The following is a 17135-nucleotide window of genomic DNA, read 5'->3' on the forward strand; positions in this document are numbered from 1 at the left end:
TGGCTGAAATCGGCCGTGGACGCCATTATTACGGTCAAAAAGTTAGACTATGGGACAACTCAGACGGAGAAGCAGGATTGTTCGATAGAATTGCGGCCCTGGTACACAAAGGGCATACAGAAGGAACAAAAGTGGATTTAAAAGTCAGTAAAATATCTAGCGCTGCGTCCACAGCGGCTAGGATCATTTGATGGTTTCCCACCTCAAAAAGAAGCTCTGTGACAACAGACGGTTGGAATGACATCGACAGACATCTCATGGCAACAGGCCTTTTTGACACCAAAAATAGAGTCACTTTTTTACAAAAGTGACAAGAGACAGGTTCATACAAAAACAACAAAGTTGTCCTTAATTAATTAGCATTTTGATTATACTGCCACAAGCCTAATAAAGTTCTGTGACTCGTTTAAACTTCGGCAAACATTGTTCGTGACACGGTAACTTCTGTATCATACGAGCGCTTATTTGCATACTTAATATAATGTACGTAGAAAGATGTCTGTATTTATATGTCACTGAAATCGATTAATTTGTTGCTTGATGTAATAAAAGCATTAATTTCCTTTTTGGTCTAGTGCTTGTAAAGCGCTACCACTGTCCTCGGATTCGATCCCCGAACCGAAATCGTTTTGTAGGTTTTAAAACTTTCAAAAGCTGCTCGGAGTCTTTAAGTTGGTGGTGACACACCGCCGTGCATCGGAGAGCATCTTAATTTTGGTGCTCCGCCTAATCTCTCTCCAGTCGAGTCCCATTACCGTCCCATCGGACTATGAGAGCGAGGGAATAGAGAGTGCACCTGTGTCTGTGCAAATTGCTGGCAGATCTCCTTAGAAAACCGCTGCCGCTTCCAACAATCGGTTTCGAAGTGATTATTATTGAAGGGTACTGTTTTGAATACATATTTATACGTGGGTAGTATTCCATATAAGCAGATAATTATAACAGTCTGTCTGCAACATTGTTTTGTTAAATAATAACTGGTAGCTACATAGGTTTCTTTATAATGTTCCTGCGATAATGCAGGGGAGCTTGTTGCAATATTAAATTAGCAAGATAGTATATTTACAGTTAATGTCAACCAAAAGGAAAGATTTTGCTTTTAATATCGAAGTTTAGATGGCAATAGAAGTGAATAAAACCTGAATGGAATGGAATTTCGGTTAAGCGTAATTGTGTGAAAAAATTAAAAGCGAAAATATGGTCGCGGAAATATTTGAAAGTTTTGCGTTTCAAACGTTATTTCGTTTGTTCAATCACATTGTACTTGTGGAAAATTTGAATTTTACTTGCTAGAAATACTTAGTTGAGGAATTCGAAATACTGAATAAATTTTTACATTCAGAAGCAAACATACTTCGTTACGCGACTTCTGGATAGGAGGTCAAGGATCTTTTAGAAAGAAATTATTCCCATACATAGAGAAACCGACTTAAAAAAATAATCATCCCTATTATGTTAAACTAACACAATAATCAATAACCTTGTATTACATGCTAATTATAATTACCAAAAACATGAACAAAATAATGCAAACTACTTGCATTATCAAGGCCAATACTCATTTAATAGTTATAATGAATTAAAATATATATATTAAACGGTTGGATTGGCAGGTTGTAAGACATTTAATGTTTGAAAGTGTGAATCCCACAAACCTCATCATCATCATCAGCCGAGCCTTTCCCCAACTACTATGTTGGAGTCGGCTTCTAGTCTAACGGGATACAGCTGAGTATCAGTGTTTTACAAGGACACTGCCTATCTGACCTCCTTAACCCAGTTTTTGAATCATTTGAAAGCCATTTTTTACTAGTAAATACCATTACTCTGAAGATGAATCGATTTTATTCATTACTTATTAATTCATGATGCTATCCAGAATTTAATAGCTAAACTAAAACTTTTTCTAATTCAGAGTCCAGTATTAGTTTTAAAACAAATCATAGCTTGATACAGGTACTGAGCTGCATCCAGTTAGACTGGGAGCCGACCCTAACATAGTTGGAAAAGGCAAATCATATTATGAGCAACCCCAACAACATATTGTGAGCCAAATGCAAGTGTTGTTTTTAAGAAATGTGTAATAAACAATAAAGGAGAAATAAAGCATTAATAAAAAATACTTTGCTATTTTGCCCGAGTATTCAAGTATAAAGCGATCATGTCTGTTTTTGACAAAAAGCTACATAGAGAATACGCACAGTTAAGTAGCCAGCCTATAGAATAAGCAGACTAATATAATAAGCAATATCGCACAAAACAATTCAATTTCTAGTAAGTACAATACACAATTGGTGACTGGAGACCAGTAAATAACTGGTCTAGGCAACAGCAGTCATTTGTTTTTGTAGGTTCATTCACAAAATTAGCATACAAAAGCCAGGTGTTATATAAAATTGTACACTATCTATACATGTTTAAGGTTCAATCTATAGTCCTTAGGAATGTACTTAAAATTCTGCCTTTGTTTAGCAGTTGTAACATTTAAGGGAAGTCGAGTGACTTAGTAACGGTTCAGTTGTGAACGTGAATGCAATGTTTTTGTACACATCATGCTTTTATCAGTGTTACCCGCAATAAAAAAAACTTGAAATGTTGCTTTGTTTATGTTCTTATTGGCGTTGTAGGTGCTGTCGATGGAGGTTGCATAAGTTTTGAAAACTAATTTGGTGTGTTACGGATACAGATCAAAATACATTATTATTTGTTTTTACATTGTAAAAAAACTGCTAGGCAGAATAAAAATTATATTAACCCAATCATATTAAGAGAAAAAAATTAAAAACAATAACGGATTCAGATATCCAATCACTTACCATGTAAATAAATTGTTATTCGATAACAAGCTCCCCGCGATTATGATAAGATAATTTAAATTAATTATCATGCTACCTCAGATAAATAAACTACTGAAAGATCTATAACCATAACCATATTTGCAATAATGCAAAACACTGTTGCAAGCACACATTCTAATACAATTAACACAAGCTATATAGGTCTAATAGTAAGAAGTTGTCATAATAAAAATAAGTGCAAAACAGGTGCACTTCTATAAAGACCGAAAAAATATAAGGTCCAGTTGTAGTGATTTTGCATTTCTAGTGACCTACTTATAAACCAGCTAGATTTGTTTATTATATTCAATGAATACTAAGTGTTGACAACTACATGGAGTTGGAGAACTTCCTATTGATAACTGTACCTGTGAAATATCAACAAATACCCCGACAAAGTAAAGAAATCAGGGTCAATGTTTTGTAAACTGCATCAAGTGATCCCTATTGACGCAAGCTACTGCGCCAATCGAGGCAGACATGGAGTGTTGTATAAGGAGTGTGTCAGCAACTTACCTTCGTGGTTCGAGCCATCATCCGGGTTTTCATCGGTCGGTTTCTCCCTCAAAGAAGACAATAGGTTCACAGCTGACATAGCTCGCAAATCCTCCACTCAGTTACTCAGTCTTCTCGCAATATATTATTACTTTCGCTAAAATTCTATAACAACTTTACAATATATACAAAATTGTTCAGGAAATTATTCTATCACCTATGTATTGTTTATATCACAGACTTTTCGTTTTTCAACAATACGGATCAAAACGTCCACGCACGAAAATACTATCAATATTTATAAGACTCTAGATATAATAGACTTATTTACACATTAAAAACTAACGTTTATCATCTAATTTTTAACAAATACGCTCTAGCGGTCACAAGATACTCATAACTAAAGGATTTTATCAGTTTTCGATGCAAAAATATATAAAACGTCCGCCATATGCCTTTTGAAACGTATATAGCGCGACCATGTTCAATTTGTCATATTGCGACGCGTTATCGAATAATTTCTGGTATTCGTAATTCGTCCGGATTATATCCAGTTGCCATTGTTTAGTTTTTTTTAGAAAAACGGCGTTCTTTGTGGTATGAAAACTAATCATGCAGGAGTATTGATATCAAAATGATTTGTGAATTTTATGCCAGGTTTCATTTGGGAACATTATGGATTATTAGTTATTATAAAACTAATCACGCAAATGTGTACTGTAGAAGTTTAATATTATCTGATCAACTTTTGTTGTATGGGATATAATTTTTCTAAATAATTGATATTGTTAGATCTAAGATCTTTTTCCTTGAAATAATTGAACTGGTATTTTTATACTCATAAACATAGTCAGATGATGATTATCACATGATTGTGTTAGTTTTACTTTACCAAATAGAAATAAATCGGATATAAACTTATAAGTTTGACAAGGATTTTGAACGTAACATTTTGCTTTATCTGTATTCCATCATGCAAAAACGTTCAGAAATGGCATAGTATTGATTAGAAAGCAAACAGTACATAAGTGTACAGTTTTCACTTTAAATTTAACTTATTACACAATATTCAAATATTTATCGACAGGATTGAAAAACCAATAAAAATAACTTATTATAAAGTGCCTTTCCATCGTTTGGCAATTTGAAAAATGTAAAGAAGCTGTCACTTCTACACTCAACTTATTTCCGAACGTTTCTTATCATGGTGCGACTTCGCTAGTTCTAAGATGGTTCTAAGTTTTGATTTCCAATTTTGTGTTTAAAAATGTCTCTAAAATGGACTGGAGGTCAAAGTGAGTCCGGTATATTAAGAAAGAGTGAATACAAGGAGAAGAAAGAAGACCTATTCGTGTTCGGCTACTCGTGCAAATTGTTCAGGGACGATGATAAAGCCCTTCACATTGACCAAGGCAAACACCTCATTCCGTGGATGGGGGATGAAACGTTGAAAATCGACAGGTTCGACCAGTTTTTTACTATAAGACTGCTAACTGTGGCGCTATAAACCTACAAAAGATAGTTATATGTCAGAAAAAATTAAATTTTCGGAAGATCTTTAAGTATTTCGCAGAGGATGTTGTTACGAAGGCCGGTGTGCGTGAAGACTGAGCATCGGGCGCTTTGGGTGCTCGTGGCGTCGCGTAATGTTATGGTGACACCCGCCGGTGGTATGTATAACCTGCAACGGTTCACTTGAGTATGTATAAATACTATGTTTAAAATCCAGGTGTTCTTAAATAGGTTTCTTTCGATTCTGTGCCAAATCAAGCTCCCCAATTTTACTCTTGTATGAATATTAGGCTTATTGATATCTTTGCTAGAACTAGACCTACATTTAAATGCCAGGATAGTTAAGTAGGGCCCCATTTTATCATCATTGTATTATATTCAAAATCATTTGCGTCTTATTTTAGTGTATTTTATTGACGATTGGCTTATTACTAACAAAAATATTTCTTTAAACTTGCGTACAATGTAAATACTGATTCATACTTGTGTGATAGGTAAATAAGGAAAAAAGCTTAAATTAATGTTTTGATATTTCCTCAAACTGTTTAAATATCCAATAAAGCCAGTTATATGGTATTTAAAAAAGAAAATTACCTACATATAAACTTATTTAGTATCTTCAAAAGCTGCTCTTAACATTTTGTATTCTTTTAGGTAGGCAGAATGCTAGGTAACAATTTATCATGTACTGTGAGAAAATCAAAAGGGTCCCTCAGCAAGAATTAGGCAAACTGGCTTATATCATACCGTTCTTACAATATATTAAGGCTCGGCCGTATCTGAACAGGTATGATGCACGAGGAGCGCTGCATGACCTGACGAGGCTGGAAGCACCTCCGGGAGGCTACGACTGGCGGGTGGAACTGACCCGGGGCGAGCTGGACGTGGAACAGCTATGCGATGAGGAAAGGTACCGAGCACTGCATACCGATGAGGATGAAGAGGAGATGTATAAAGGTTCGCATTTATTTTACAGCTTGAATATAAATTAATTTTATGTTTTAAGTGTTCATAATTTTTGAATTTGCCTCATTTCAGCTACTACTGCAGGTAACAAACAATTAGTTTACAATTAGTTATTGTGTAAAGGGTGATATTCTATGTATAAAATGGCTAGGCTCTGCTGGAAGAGATTTCATTTGAAATAAAGGTACTGCTACCTTTAATTAAATATTAAATTTCTTGTCCCTACAGAGGAAGAGCTGAAACGCCTGCACGCGGCTGGGTACGGGCAAGTAGGGTTTAACTACGAGGCGGCCGCTGAGCCGGCGCCGCCGCCGCAGCTGCCCGAAGTGGACGAGGAGCCGTTTGTGCCCCCACCGGCATTCCGCAAGCTGCTGCCCAGCGATACTGTGTTTGTAAGTACTATGTATACATTAAGATATTTTAGAGGTTCAGAGAGCAGGTTAATGTCAGTCCTGCGCCTTGTGTCTCTCTGGTTGCTGTCACATCGGGCTATGAGAGTGAAAGAATGGTAAGTACACCTGCGTCTGCGCAAATGTGTCTGATTGATGTCACATCGGGCTATAAGACTGAAAGAATGTAAGTACACCTGCATCTGTGCAAATGCTGGTGCACTATAATGTTCTGCGCAGCTGGCTGATCTCCTTAAATGAGAGATGCCATGAGGTAGATAGGTCAAGCGCCTCCTTGTAGGTCAAGCAATGTATGGTAAGCATGATTACTTAGGTACTAGAACTAGCGAGGCATTCAGGTTCCTTGTCCAAGATTGGTGTAATAGAGGAAGAACTGAAACGCCTGCACGCGGCGGGGTACGGGCAAGTAGGGTTTAACTACGAGGCGGCCGCTGAGCCGGCGCCACCGCCGCAGCTGCCCGAAGTGGACGAGGAGCCGTTTGTGCCCACACCAGCGTTCCGCAAGCTGCTACCTGCTGATACTGTCTTTGTGAGTATTGGTGGACAATTCTTAGAGATTCTTTCGATATCCACTTAGTATTCAAGTTATTTTTCAATATTTAATATAAAAATAGTGGCCCACTGCCTGGCATTGGTAACATGAATTAATGAATATTGTTTATTTATATTATAATAAAATGATAATCATTTTCTACAAGAGGAAAATACAAGAATGAAGGTGAGGAAGATTCTTTATGATTGCATCGGTATTATGTTAAGCTTACTTTTTATTAGTAAATCAATTTTCAGAATAACGACTGTTAGTTACCAGTGCATTAGCTATGGGCTGGATTAGCAATGTGGTACAAAAAAATTTGGCATTCAGATTGAACTTGTTGAGCCATAAAACAAACCAACAAATGCATTTTTAATAATTATGCTCACGTAACCTTAAATAATCTTTGCTAACGATATTAAAGAATGAAAAAAGTTCTGTTGGTTCTACCAAATATCAATCTAATATACCACCATAAATTTTGTAATTTACATCCAACATTTTCTTCCAACAGCCCGAAACCTTAAAGCAGAATGCCATAATAGAAAAAACTGCAAAGTTCATAGCGTCACAAGGTGCTCAAATGGAGATCCTGATCAAAGCCAAGCAGGGAGACAACCCGCAGTTCAAGTTCCTCAACCGGGACTCGAACCTGCACCCGTATTATACCGCGCTTATTGCGCTGGTGAAAGCTGAGAAGTGGCCCGAGAAGAAAGTTGAAGTGGTTGAAGGTATGTGTTCTCAATCTACATTTGTGACTAGCTTACGCTAGTGGTTTCACCCTAGTTCTGGAACTGGTCTGTGCTCCTGGATTGAAAGTAGTCCTTAGCCTTCCTCAATAAATGGGCTATCTACCTGTTAGCGCGCAGCAGTGCAGGATTCGGAACGCACTACCACCACCGCCCTCCCTCTACTAATTGGTGCCTATATAAGGGCGCGCCACGCGGTCAGTCGGCGTCTGCGTCGATCTTGCATATTTAAATTGTATAGAGTAGCCTCGTATATATACTAGCAACATTTGTAAATGGTGAAAACAGTAACCAATAAACGTCTAAAAAGTCTCCGAGTACGTCTTTCTTTTCAGCTCCTATCTAGTACACATATCCAACACACACAACAGTCTAAGCCTAGACACTACCAATGAAAGAATTTTTCAAACCAGATGTTCCTCAGATTAGCGTATTCAAACAAAGAAACTATTTTCGTACAGATTTGTATTAAACTTATTTTAAATCCATAGCATTATTGAATGTATTCTTATATTTTTAGAAGAAAGAACTCAAAAAATCCAGTTGTTTAAATATAACAAAATGACTTTGCATTAAGTTTCCATGTAAATTGTTACAGAAAAACCACCTGAAAATGAAGAATATTTGCATCCAAGTTTAGCATCTACAGTTATTGAGTCTGTAAGTATTTTAATGTTTACTTTACCTAAAACTTTATGATAAATTATCTTTGATGAGTAGCCTAACAGCTTAATTTAATGAACTTTTTAATTTTATCAACAAAAAAGCCATATGCAACAAATAAAGATTTTTTCCAAATAGTTGTACCAATTTGTTGCAAGAAATGCGTGTGCGTCAAGCTTTGAGTGTATAAACCCAGCAATTTCAGCTGTGCGTTTATAGTCACACCTAAATATTAAGCCATATTATAAAAAAATATTCGTTGTTTTTCTTTAAAATTACGTGGTGATAACTTACTTATTTTTATTTTCCCAGGCCCCAGCAATCCCAAGCATCCACTACAAGCCATCAGCTGACTGTGACTACACCATGTTGATCAGCAAGATGCGGGGCGAGGGTGACGCGGAGGCGGGGGGGAGGGGGGACGTGCCGCCGCCCGGCACCGAGCCCCCGAGGGTGTCGGGAGCCGAGATATATAGAGCTCCCGTCATGTATAGTAAGGGACCTGATGGGAATCATGGTGAGTGTAATATTGACTGCCACTACACCATGCTGATCAGCAAGATGCGGGGCGAGGGTGACGCGGAGGCGGGGGGGAGGGGGGACGTGCCGCCGCCCGGCACCGAGCCCCCGAGGGTGTCGGGAGCCGAGATATATAGAGCTCCCGTCATGTATAGTAAGGGACCTGATGGGAATCATGGTGAGTGTAATATTGACTGCCACTACACCATGCTGATCAGCAAGATGCGGGGCGAGGGTGACGCGGAGGCGGGGGGGAGGGGGGACGTGCCGCCGCCCGGCACCGAGCCCCCGAGGGTGTCGGGAGCCGAGATATATAGAGCTCCCGTCATGTATAGTAAGGGACCTGATGGGAATCATGGTGAGTGTAATATTGACTGCCACTACACCATGCTGATCAGCAAGATGCGGGGCGAGGATGACGCGGAGGCGGGGGGGAGGGGGGACGTGCCGCCGCCCGGCACCGAGCCCCCGAGGGTGTCGGGAGCCGAGATATATAGAGCTCCCGTCATGTATAGTAAGGGACCTGATGGGAATCATGGTGAGTGTAATATTGACTGCCACTACACCATGCTGATCAGCAAGATGCGGGGCGAGGATGACGCGGAGGCGGGGGGGAGGGGGGACGTGCCGCCGCCCGGCACCGAGCCCCCGAGGGTGTCGGGAGCCGAGATATATAGAGCTCCCGTCATGTATAGTAAGGGACCTGATGGGAATCATGGTGAGTGTAATATTGACTGCCACTACACCATGCTGATCAGCAAGATGCGGGGCGAGGATGACGCGGAGGCGGGGGAGGGGAGGGGGGGACGTGCCGCCGCCCGGCACCGAGCCCCCGAGGGTGTCGGGAGCCGAGATATATAGAGCTCCCGTCATGTATAGTAAGGGACCTGATGGGAATCATGGTGAGTGTAACATTGACTGCCACTACACCATGCTGATCAGCAAGATGCGAGGCGAGGATGACGCGGAGGCGGGGGGGAGGGGGGACGTGCTGCCGCCCGGCACCGAGCCCCCGAGGGTGTCGGGAGCCGAGATATATAGAGCTCCCGTCATGTATAGTAAGGGACCTGATGGGAAACATGGTGAGTGTAATATTGACTGCCACTACACCATGCTGATCAGCAAGATGCGGGGCGAGGGTGACGCGGAGGCGGGTGGGAGGGGGGACGTGCCGCCGCCCGGCACCGAGCCCCCGAGGGTGTCAGGGGCTGAGATATATAGAGCTCCTGTTATGTATAGTAACGGGCCGGATGGGAATCATGGTGAGTTGATATGTTAAAAGGACATCACCATCTGCTCGTTTGCAGCATTTTCCCAACTGTGTATGCTGGGTTCAGCTTCCAGACTAAATAGCACCAGTATTGAACTGATCTCCTCAACTTTTTGACCTGGGCAACCCGTTGCAAGAACAGATTGTCAGACTCTCTGACTTCAGATTTTTTTTTTGTATATTGTGAATTTAGCTTTATTATCTTTTTCAAAATGGAGCAGAGAGGTTTTTAAACAACTAATAGAACTTCATCACTCAGGGATACTGAACTAGGGAGACAGATATGTTTAAAAAGTTTAAATAACTATATTTAACTAGTTTAAATAACTATTATTGTACAACAACACCTTACTGTTATTTATGTACGAAAATATCTGTCTATTCATTTCATCAGAAACTAAAACTAAGTAAAGCTATTTAGTACCAATTGTTTTTACGTTTATTTCCATCAGTCCAGTTAATTTCTCATTTCTTCTTCCCCAGTGGACCCCACAGCGGCTCCAGCGAACCCGCCCCCCTACCAGCAATACGCAGCCTACTACCACCAGTACCTCGCTCAAGAACATCAGCAGAAACAGCAGCAGAAGCCACAACCCTCGCTCAAGTCTACCGGCCTCAGCCTCATGAAGAACTATAATAGTGATTCTGACAGTGATGTGTCTGGTGAGTGGTTTAAACCATGATGCGGTAGAGTATTAGTGTTTTATTAGGAGAAACTGCCTATTTCCAAAAAAGTCGTGGTAGAAGGAAAACATTTTGAGGAAATCTGACATTTAAAAGTCTGAAAAAAAAATCTCTAGTTAAATAAAAAATAATCTTGAGTCTGAAATTGTTAAAATACTTTGATCAAGGGTAATGATTGACGCTCATTCGTTCTCTGTACGAGGCTTGTGCCCTGCAGTTGGAAAACATAAAGTCTGAATGATGATGCTTACCTATCTGAAATTCATAATCCAGTCTTTTTGCCTTCTGACCACTTGTAAGAAAGTCAGAAAATGAATAAATGAAAGTCCAGAATCTATAAGTTTCCCTGCTTTCCGAAACACGAAGGATTTCGTCTTAACATAGTCATCCATCCAAATCAACCACATCAAGTATTGCTTAACCCTCTGTTAGTATCAGAAGATATAGATAGTTCAACTCAGATTTGCGCGCGGCCCTATGTGTGCGTCGGCTTGTAAATATACAACTTTCATTCGTGTGACAGTGACGTCGTCCGAGCATGACGTGTTCTCATCGCTTTTTGTTATGGGTACAGTCGTTTACGAAAATGTCTAGTTCTTCACGGAGAAAATGTTTAAGGAGTCAGGTAGCGTTTCAAAAAATGAAACAACATTCAAAGCTTTTTATTATTACATTTTACAGTTTTTCATTATTTTCTCATAAGTTTTTTCAAATTGACGTTGACAGTATCTAAGAAATAAATGAGGTGAAATATCTAAGATGAATTAAATACTCCTTACATATTTTCTAGATCTCGGGGTACGCGGACAATAAATAAAAGTGTGGACTAAGAATGTAAAAAGACGTATAATCTAGTATAATAATGTAAACAAAATGTGTGGGGAATTTTAAAAAATAATATTACTTCGCATAATGTCGACCAAAATAAGACGGAAATAATGAAACTCATAAATGAACGTTTAAGTCATATTGATGAAGGGATGTTGGGTAATACTTGTCGACATGTACAAAAGAAAAAAGAAAAATACTATAGACATTTTGACATGGAGTCAAAATTTATAATTTACCTCGGTGAGAGTAGCGAATCCGAAAATTCATCATTTGATTTTTCAAGTAGCGATTCAGAATCATTATAAATAAATAAACATTAAATTACGTAATAACTGTTTTTCTTTAAACAGCCGTAACCCCTAAATAACTGTATTTGTACCCGACTGTACCTCTTGTCACGCAGACAAAGTCACTGTGTATGTACAAGGGTTACCCACACATAAGGCCGCGCGCAAGACTGAGTTGAACTTACTATAACAGACTGTTACTCAGGAACAATCTCCTATACCATTTCTTCTCCTAGACACACGTTTAATGAACCAGAAACATTTTCACACAAAAAAATATCCTCTCCCCACAGATTTCGACGACAGCTCCTCAACGGACAGCAAAGACAAATCTTCCATCATTACTCCGCCAGAGGACGTACAAATCGTTATCGACAAAATGGCGTCGTACGTTGCACGAAATGGCGACGAGTTCGCTGACATTGTTCGCGCTAAAAACGACCCGCGGTTTACTTTCTTGGACCCCGGTAATGTGTATCATGCGTATTATAAACGGCTGATGCAGCAGAAAAGAGGTGGTGATGTTAATGGGAGGGAGAAGAAAAAGAGGGCTGCTGGTGAGTTTAGAAGCTTCTATTTTCTTCTATAGTTATTGTTTGGGTTTTTGTCTTATATAGAATAGTATAGTTTCTGCATAACTATTTCTATTTATTATTTCAATTACACAAAGAAATAAGCGTATGTCATGTAATATGTGTGCCACACATTTACTTCTGAAAAGCTAAGGGCACATGAACAGAAATTACTTTTTCAGGATGTCATATTACAGGTCGACATTCAAATATAAAGTTTCATTAAATCTCATCTTCAGATTTAAAGCTTTTTAGTACAATTTACGTCTTTAACTTGAACTTAATCTTTGACAGTTCACTATTGCTTATGATGAGCTATATTTGATTATCTTAATTACCTTTTTATTATCTTAACCACATGTAAAAAATCTTAATACCTAAACATTTTTTTTCCTTACATACTTGACTACAAACAACAAAAATCTTTTTCACAGCACCCGTGTCATTCTCCATAAAGAAACTCAAAGAACCAGACCCAATATTACCAAAACCAGCATTACCCTACGAGTCGAGTTCCGACGAGGATTCAGAGAAACATACAGATAAACAGACAGACAGTGACACCAAGGAACTGCCTAAAACCTTCCCACTTACCATTCCTATGAACCATGTACCACCAGTAGTTATGTACAAGATTGATACAGTAAATGAACCAAGAATTGAGACAGTAAAACCTGTGAAGATTGTGGCGAAACCGGTAATTATACAGGATGTCAAAGATATACCTATATTGGAAGAAAAACCGGAGGTTTTGACCCCAGAAGTTCCACTTACACCGGTCCTTGAAGAAGTTAAAGATGTACCTTTTAAAGATGTGCCTACTTACCCTGAAAAGATGGATATAGTTGAGGAGGCAAGAGAAAAATCTCAAATTAAAGAGCTTCCACAGAATAGAGAAAGTCCTGTTAAAGTTGTAAGTCCTCACAAGAGAGATAGTTCCCATAGCAGAGATGTTCCCCACAAGAGAGATAGTCCGCACAGAGATCACTCGCACAAGAGGAATAGTCCCCACAGAGCGACATCCCATAGTAGGGATAGTCCTCAAAAGAGAGATAGTCCTCTAAACAGAGACAGTCCCTATAGGAGGAATAGTCCCCATAAAAGGGAAAGTCCTTACAAAAGAGAGAATTCTCATAAGAGAGAAAGTCCTTACGTTAGAGAAAGGGATAGTACTCATAAAAGAGATAAGAAGAAACATAGGGAACGTAAAAAGGAACATAGATCCAAGTCAGAGAGTAGGGAATCGAGACGGAATGAAAGACGAAGTGCAGAGAGAGAAAAGAAGAGAGAAAAAGAGAAATTGAAGGAGAGTGAAAAAGATGGCAAGAAAAGTAAAATTAATAAAGAGGAGTTGGAGAATGAAATTATATCTTTGGAAGATAACTCAGATGATTTGATTGACTTGACGGGTGACCAGTCTGATTCTAAAGGTAATTATTACAATATGACAAACTCTTAAATTTACACATAACGAGAAAATAGCTATATTGTTTCTGGTTGGTTCCACTCCATAAGACCTACTTTTCGAAAGCTTTAACCGATTGCGCTGAAATTTAGTACAGTTTATCATTTAGTTTTACTTTTTAATACTAATAATGTACTTTATGTTTAGGTGAAGGAGAAACGGAGGTGGAGCGAGCGAAGCAACAGGAGCGTCGGCGCCGAGCGGCCGAGTTCCTCAAGCGCGTGGGCGTCGACCCCGCCGCCGCCGCGCTGCCCGCCACCTCGCTAGCCAGCGCCATGGTATGTACTATGTAATGTACCACTAGTTTTTATATACTAATCTTTTTATGTATTGTATAGACTATAGACATATATTACTATAGATATTTACATGTATAGACTATAGACATATATATTAGGCTATAGACACAGGCGCACTCTCTATTCCGTCCCCCTCACAGCCCAACGGGACGTCAATCCAACACGACCGGAGAGTGATCACAAGCAGGACCGACACGAAGGAACGAGTCGCTATCTTCTAGCTGGGCTGCATTCATCAACAACGAATTAGTTAACGCTTACCATTCAATCCTTTAGCACGGTTACGGGTAGAGGGACCATTTAACTTTAACGTCAAATGGCCAGCAAGTTTACGGCTGGTTGTATGGTTATCGTTAAAATTAAATGGTGTAAATGGGTCTTAGAGTGTTCTATATCATGCAATATTTTTTCACGACAGATGTTTTATCTTATGAAAGCAGGTGATCCTTACTTCTGTGTGTAAATTTACATGTACATTGTATTAGTAGTGGTCGAGTCGCCAAGTCATACAAAGAAATAATAATTAAATAAATATTCTTACTAAACTAAATTGTTATAGGTGGACACGTTAGAGTCGATACGCAAGAAGAAAGCAGAAGAAGAAGAGAAGAGACGCAGACGCGACAAGAGAAGGCATCGAGACAGAAGAGGTAATACTACTAATATTATTAAATGTGGCAGTCTGTATGTTTGTTCCAATGTATATTCAATTATTTAATTATTTTTGCAGATTACGAAGATGAATCAGAGAGAGCACACAGAAAGAGTAAACGTAGAAAGTATAAGTAAGTTTTTTTTCTTATATACTTGGCATGAGAATACACAGAAAAAGTAATTTTATGTATTCTCTTATCTATTAACTATATTATGTTATGTGCTAGTCGATTGTCGTATCGTATCTCGAAAACAGCTCGACCGATTTTAATGGTTATAGAAACTAAATATTTTTTTTAATATTTACAGGTCATCAGATGAAAACGACGAATCAGATTACGATGGGTGTGTATTTTAATTGAAATAATTATTATGTATAGTTATAAAGACGTATTATTTACCTCATTATTTAATTTTATTATTACACGCTACTAATGATGCAATAACCAACATGTAAAAAATAATCAAATCAAATCAAATCAAATCAAAATCTCTTTATTTTCAGGCTGCATAGGCCCATAGATAATAGATAATGAACACACTCCACTTTTTAGCGAATATTTTTACCATACATAACAAACACATAACCAGAATTCTAAATTCAACTCCCTTTCCGCAGATCAAAGAAGAAGAAACGCAAGAAAGAAAGAAAGCACAGCTCCAAAAACAAACGCAAGCGGCGCCGGGAGACAGAGGTAGACGAGGAACCGCCTGCTCCCATCAACATAGACCTTACCAGCACTCTCAAAGAACTTCGAACTTCCTCTCCAACCAAAGAACTGGTTCTCCAAGATTTAGACGACACACAGCACAGCTTCCTCAGAGAAGAATCTTCTGATGAAGAAGAAGGAGATAGTAGGAAGAGAGAAAGGCAGTACAGTGAGGGAGAGTGGTCGAGTGATAGTGAGGGAGATTCTAAGTCCTCAGCCAGCAAGAAAGATGAATAAACAGGCTAATTTTGAGTGTTATCACAAAGCAATTAAGTTCTTTTTTTTTTTTCAAAATTATTTTGGATTTTATGTGCAATTGAAATAAAAATTGTATTGTATGAGATAAGTTTAGGGTTTTGTATAAATTTTTAGTTGATTTTAAGTCACGATTCTAATAAATAAAATTACATTTTGGGGAGTCTTAAAAACTAGATTTTTAGATATAAAAAGTGGTAGTTTTAAATAAGACATTATTTTAAACATGATTCACAACAATACATGTTGTCATTTGGTACAGTTTTATAACATTCAAGCGAATTAAAACCTTGAGAATTAAATTAAACCATAACTTGATTTAACTATAGTTTCGGTATAGTATAGTTTGTCGAAAAATCGTCATCATCCTCCGAGCCTTTTTCCCAACTATGTTGGGGTCGGCTTCCAGTCTATTCGGATGTAGCTGAGTAGCAGTGCTTTACAAGGAGCGACTGCCCTATCTGACCCCCTCAACCCAGTTAATCGGGCAACCCAATACCCCGAATTTTATAAATTTGAATAATCTAAAAATAATTAAATTCAATCATTAAGTTTAATTCTGTGCAGATAGATTTTTAATAAAAATATTAATTTGTATTGAAATTAAAGTACAGTATACTGAAATAAAGTAAATTGTAATAATAGTAACACGATGAGTGAAAAATCTGCCTTGTAATGATGACACCATTAATCATATTACTATGATCATGCAACACCATATCTATGCCTTCTTATTATTGTCTTATACAAACATGTATGTACTTAAAACTTGTAGCCCGAATAAGATCATTTAAAACATTTTGATACAGATATAGTTATCGGATAATGAGCTCTCGGCGGAAAAATGGGGATCGCTTTGCGCACTGTACACTTATGGCAATAAACCAATAAATCACTTCTGCGCAGGTGAAGATCAGGGCTCAATATCCTTGCCGATGATTATAGTAATAAACTAAAGAGTAAATTACTTTGTTTGTATCCTAAAGGCTCCGAAACTACTAAACGGATTTGAAAAATTCTTTCACTGTTGGGAAGTTACACCTTACGTGTTCAAATTCCCACAAGACGCGGGTGAAACCGCGGGAAATCAGTTAGTAATGTATACTTATTCATCAAAATAATCGCCGAAACTTAAAACTCTGTGCAATAAAAGTGAAATTACATAATTGTAGCTTATTTTAATAGACTTTAATATTTACAAATCAAGAATATACTGGTAAATATCTGCAGAATTGTTATTTGTTTATTGTTCACACTAAAATATTGAATGTTCAGTTAAATAACGTAATACAGCATGCTCCAAATAAACAAGCCTTGTAATAGTTATGTACAATAGAATAAATTAATAAATATAATTGTAGTTTCCTATGAAAATCTGTTTTATTTGCAATGAAAACCCAATTTCCAAACAAAAAAAAAAAC

General features: G+C 38.2%; 2 protein-coding genes across 5 annotated transcripts in view; one reads left to right on the forward strand and one right to left on the reverse strand.

Moving 5' to 3' along the window:
* The window catches only part of LOC124639811 (eukaryotic translation initiation factor 4E transporter-like), a 42326-nt gene extending 38519 nt beyond the window's left edge, over positions 1–3807 (reverse strand). For both annotated transcript variants that reach the window (XM_047177293.1, XM_047177292.1), the window contains exon 1: positions 3354–3807. In XM_047177293.1, the coding sequence (XP_047033249.1) occupies positions 3354–3432 (79 nt within the window). In that variant the 5' untranslated portion in view covers positions 3433–3807. The remainder of the gene's footprint in view (positions 1–3353) is intronic.
* A 746-nt stretch (positions 3808–4553) lies between these two features.
* LOC124639810 (splicing factor, suppressor of white-apricot homolog) lies at positions 4554–17087 on the forward strand. Of its 3 annotated transcripts, none has more exons than XM_047177289.1 (14): positions 4555–4793; positions 5632–5801; positions 6039–6202; positions 7270–7486; positions 8103–8164; positions 8480–8684; positions 10440–10619; positions 12052–12315; positions 12765–13760; positions 13943–14073; positions 14654–14744; positions 14825–14879; positions 15058–15093; positions 15368–17087. In XM_047177289.1, the coding sequence occupies exons 1-14, from the start codon at positions 4600–4602 to the stop codon at positions 15693–15695; spliced, it is 3093 nt and encodes a 1030-aa protein (XP_047033245.1). In that variant the 5' UTR covers positions 4555–4599; the 3' UTR covers positions 15696–17087. The 3 variants fall into 3 exon arrangements, with proteins under 3 accessions (XP_047033246.1, XP_047033245.1, XP_047033247.1); XM_047177291.1 differs by having other exon boundaries at positions 4650–5002; XM_047177290.1 differs by lacking the exon at positions 15058–15093 and having other exon boundaries at positions 4554–4793.
* The last annotated feature ends 48 nt before the right edge of the window (positions 17088–17135 follow it).

This window comes from Helicoverpa zea, chromosome 19 (assembly GCF_022581195.2).
Source record: "Helicoverpa zea isolate HzStark_Cry1AcR chromosome 19, ilHelZeax1.1, whole genome shotgun sequence".
NCBI classification, from domain to species: Eukaryota; Metazoa; Arthropoda; class Insecta; order Lepidoptera; family Noctuidae; genus Helicoverpa; species Helicoverpa zea.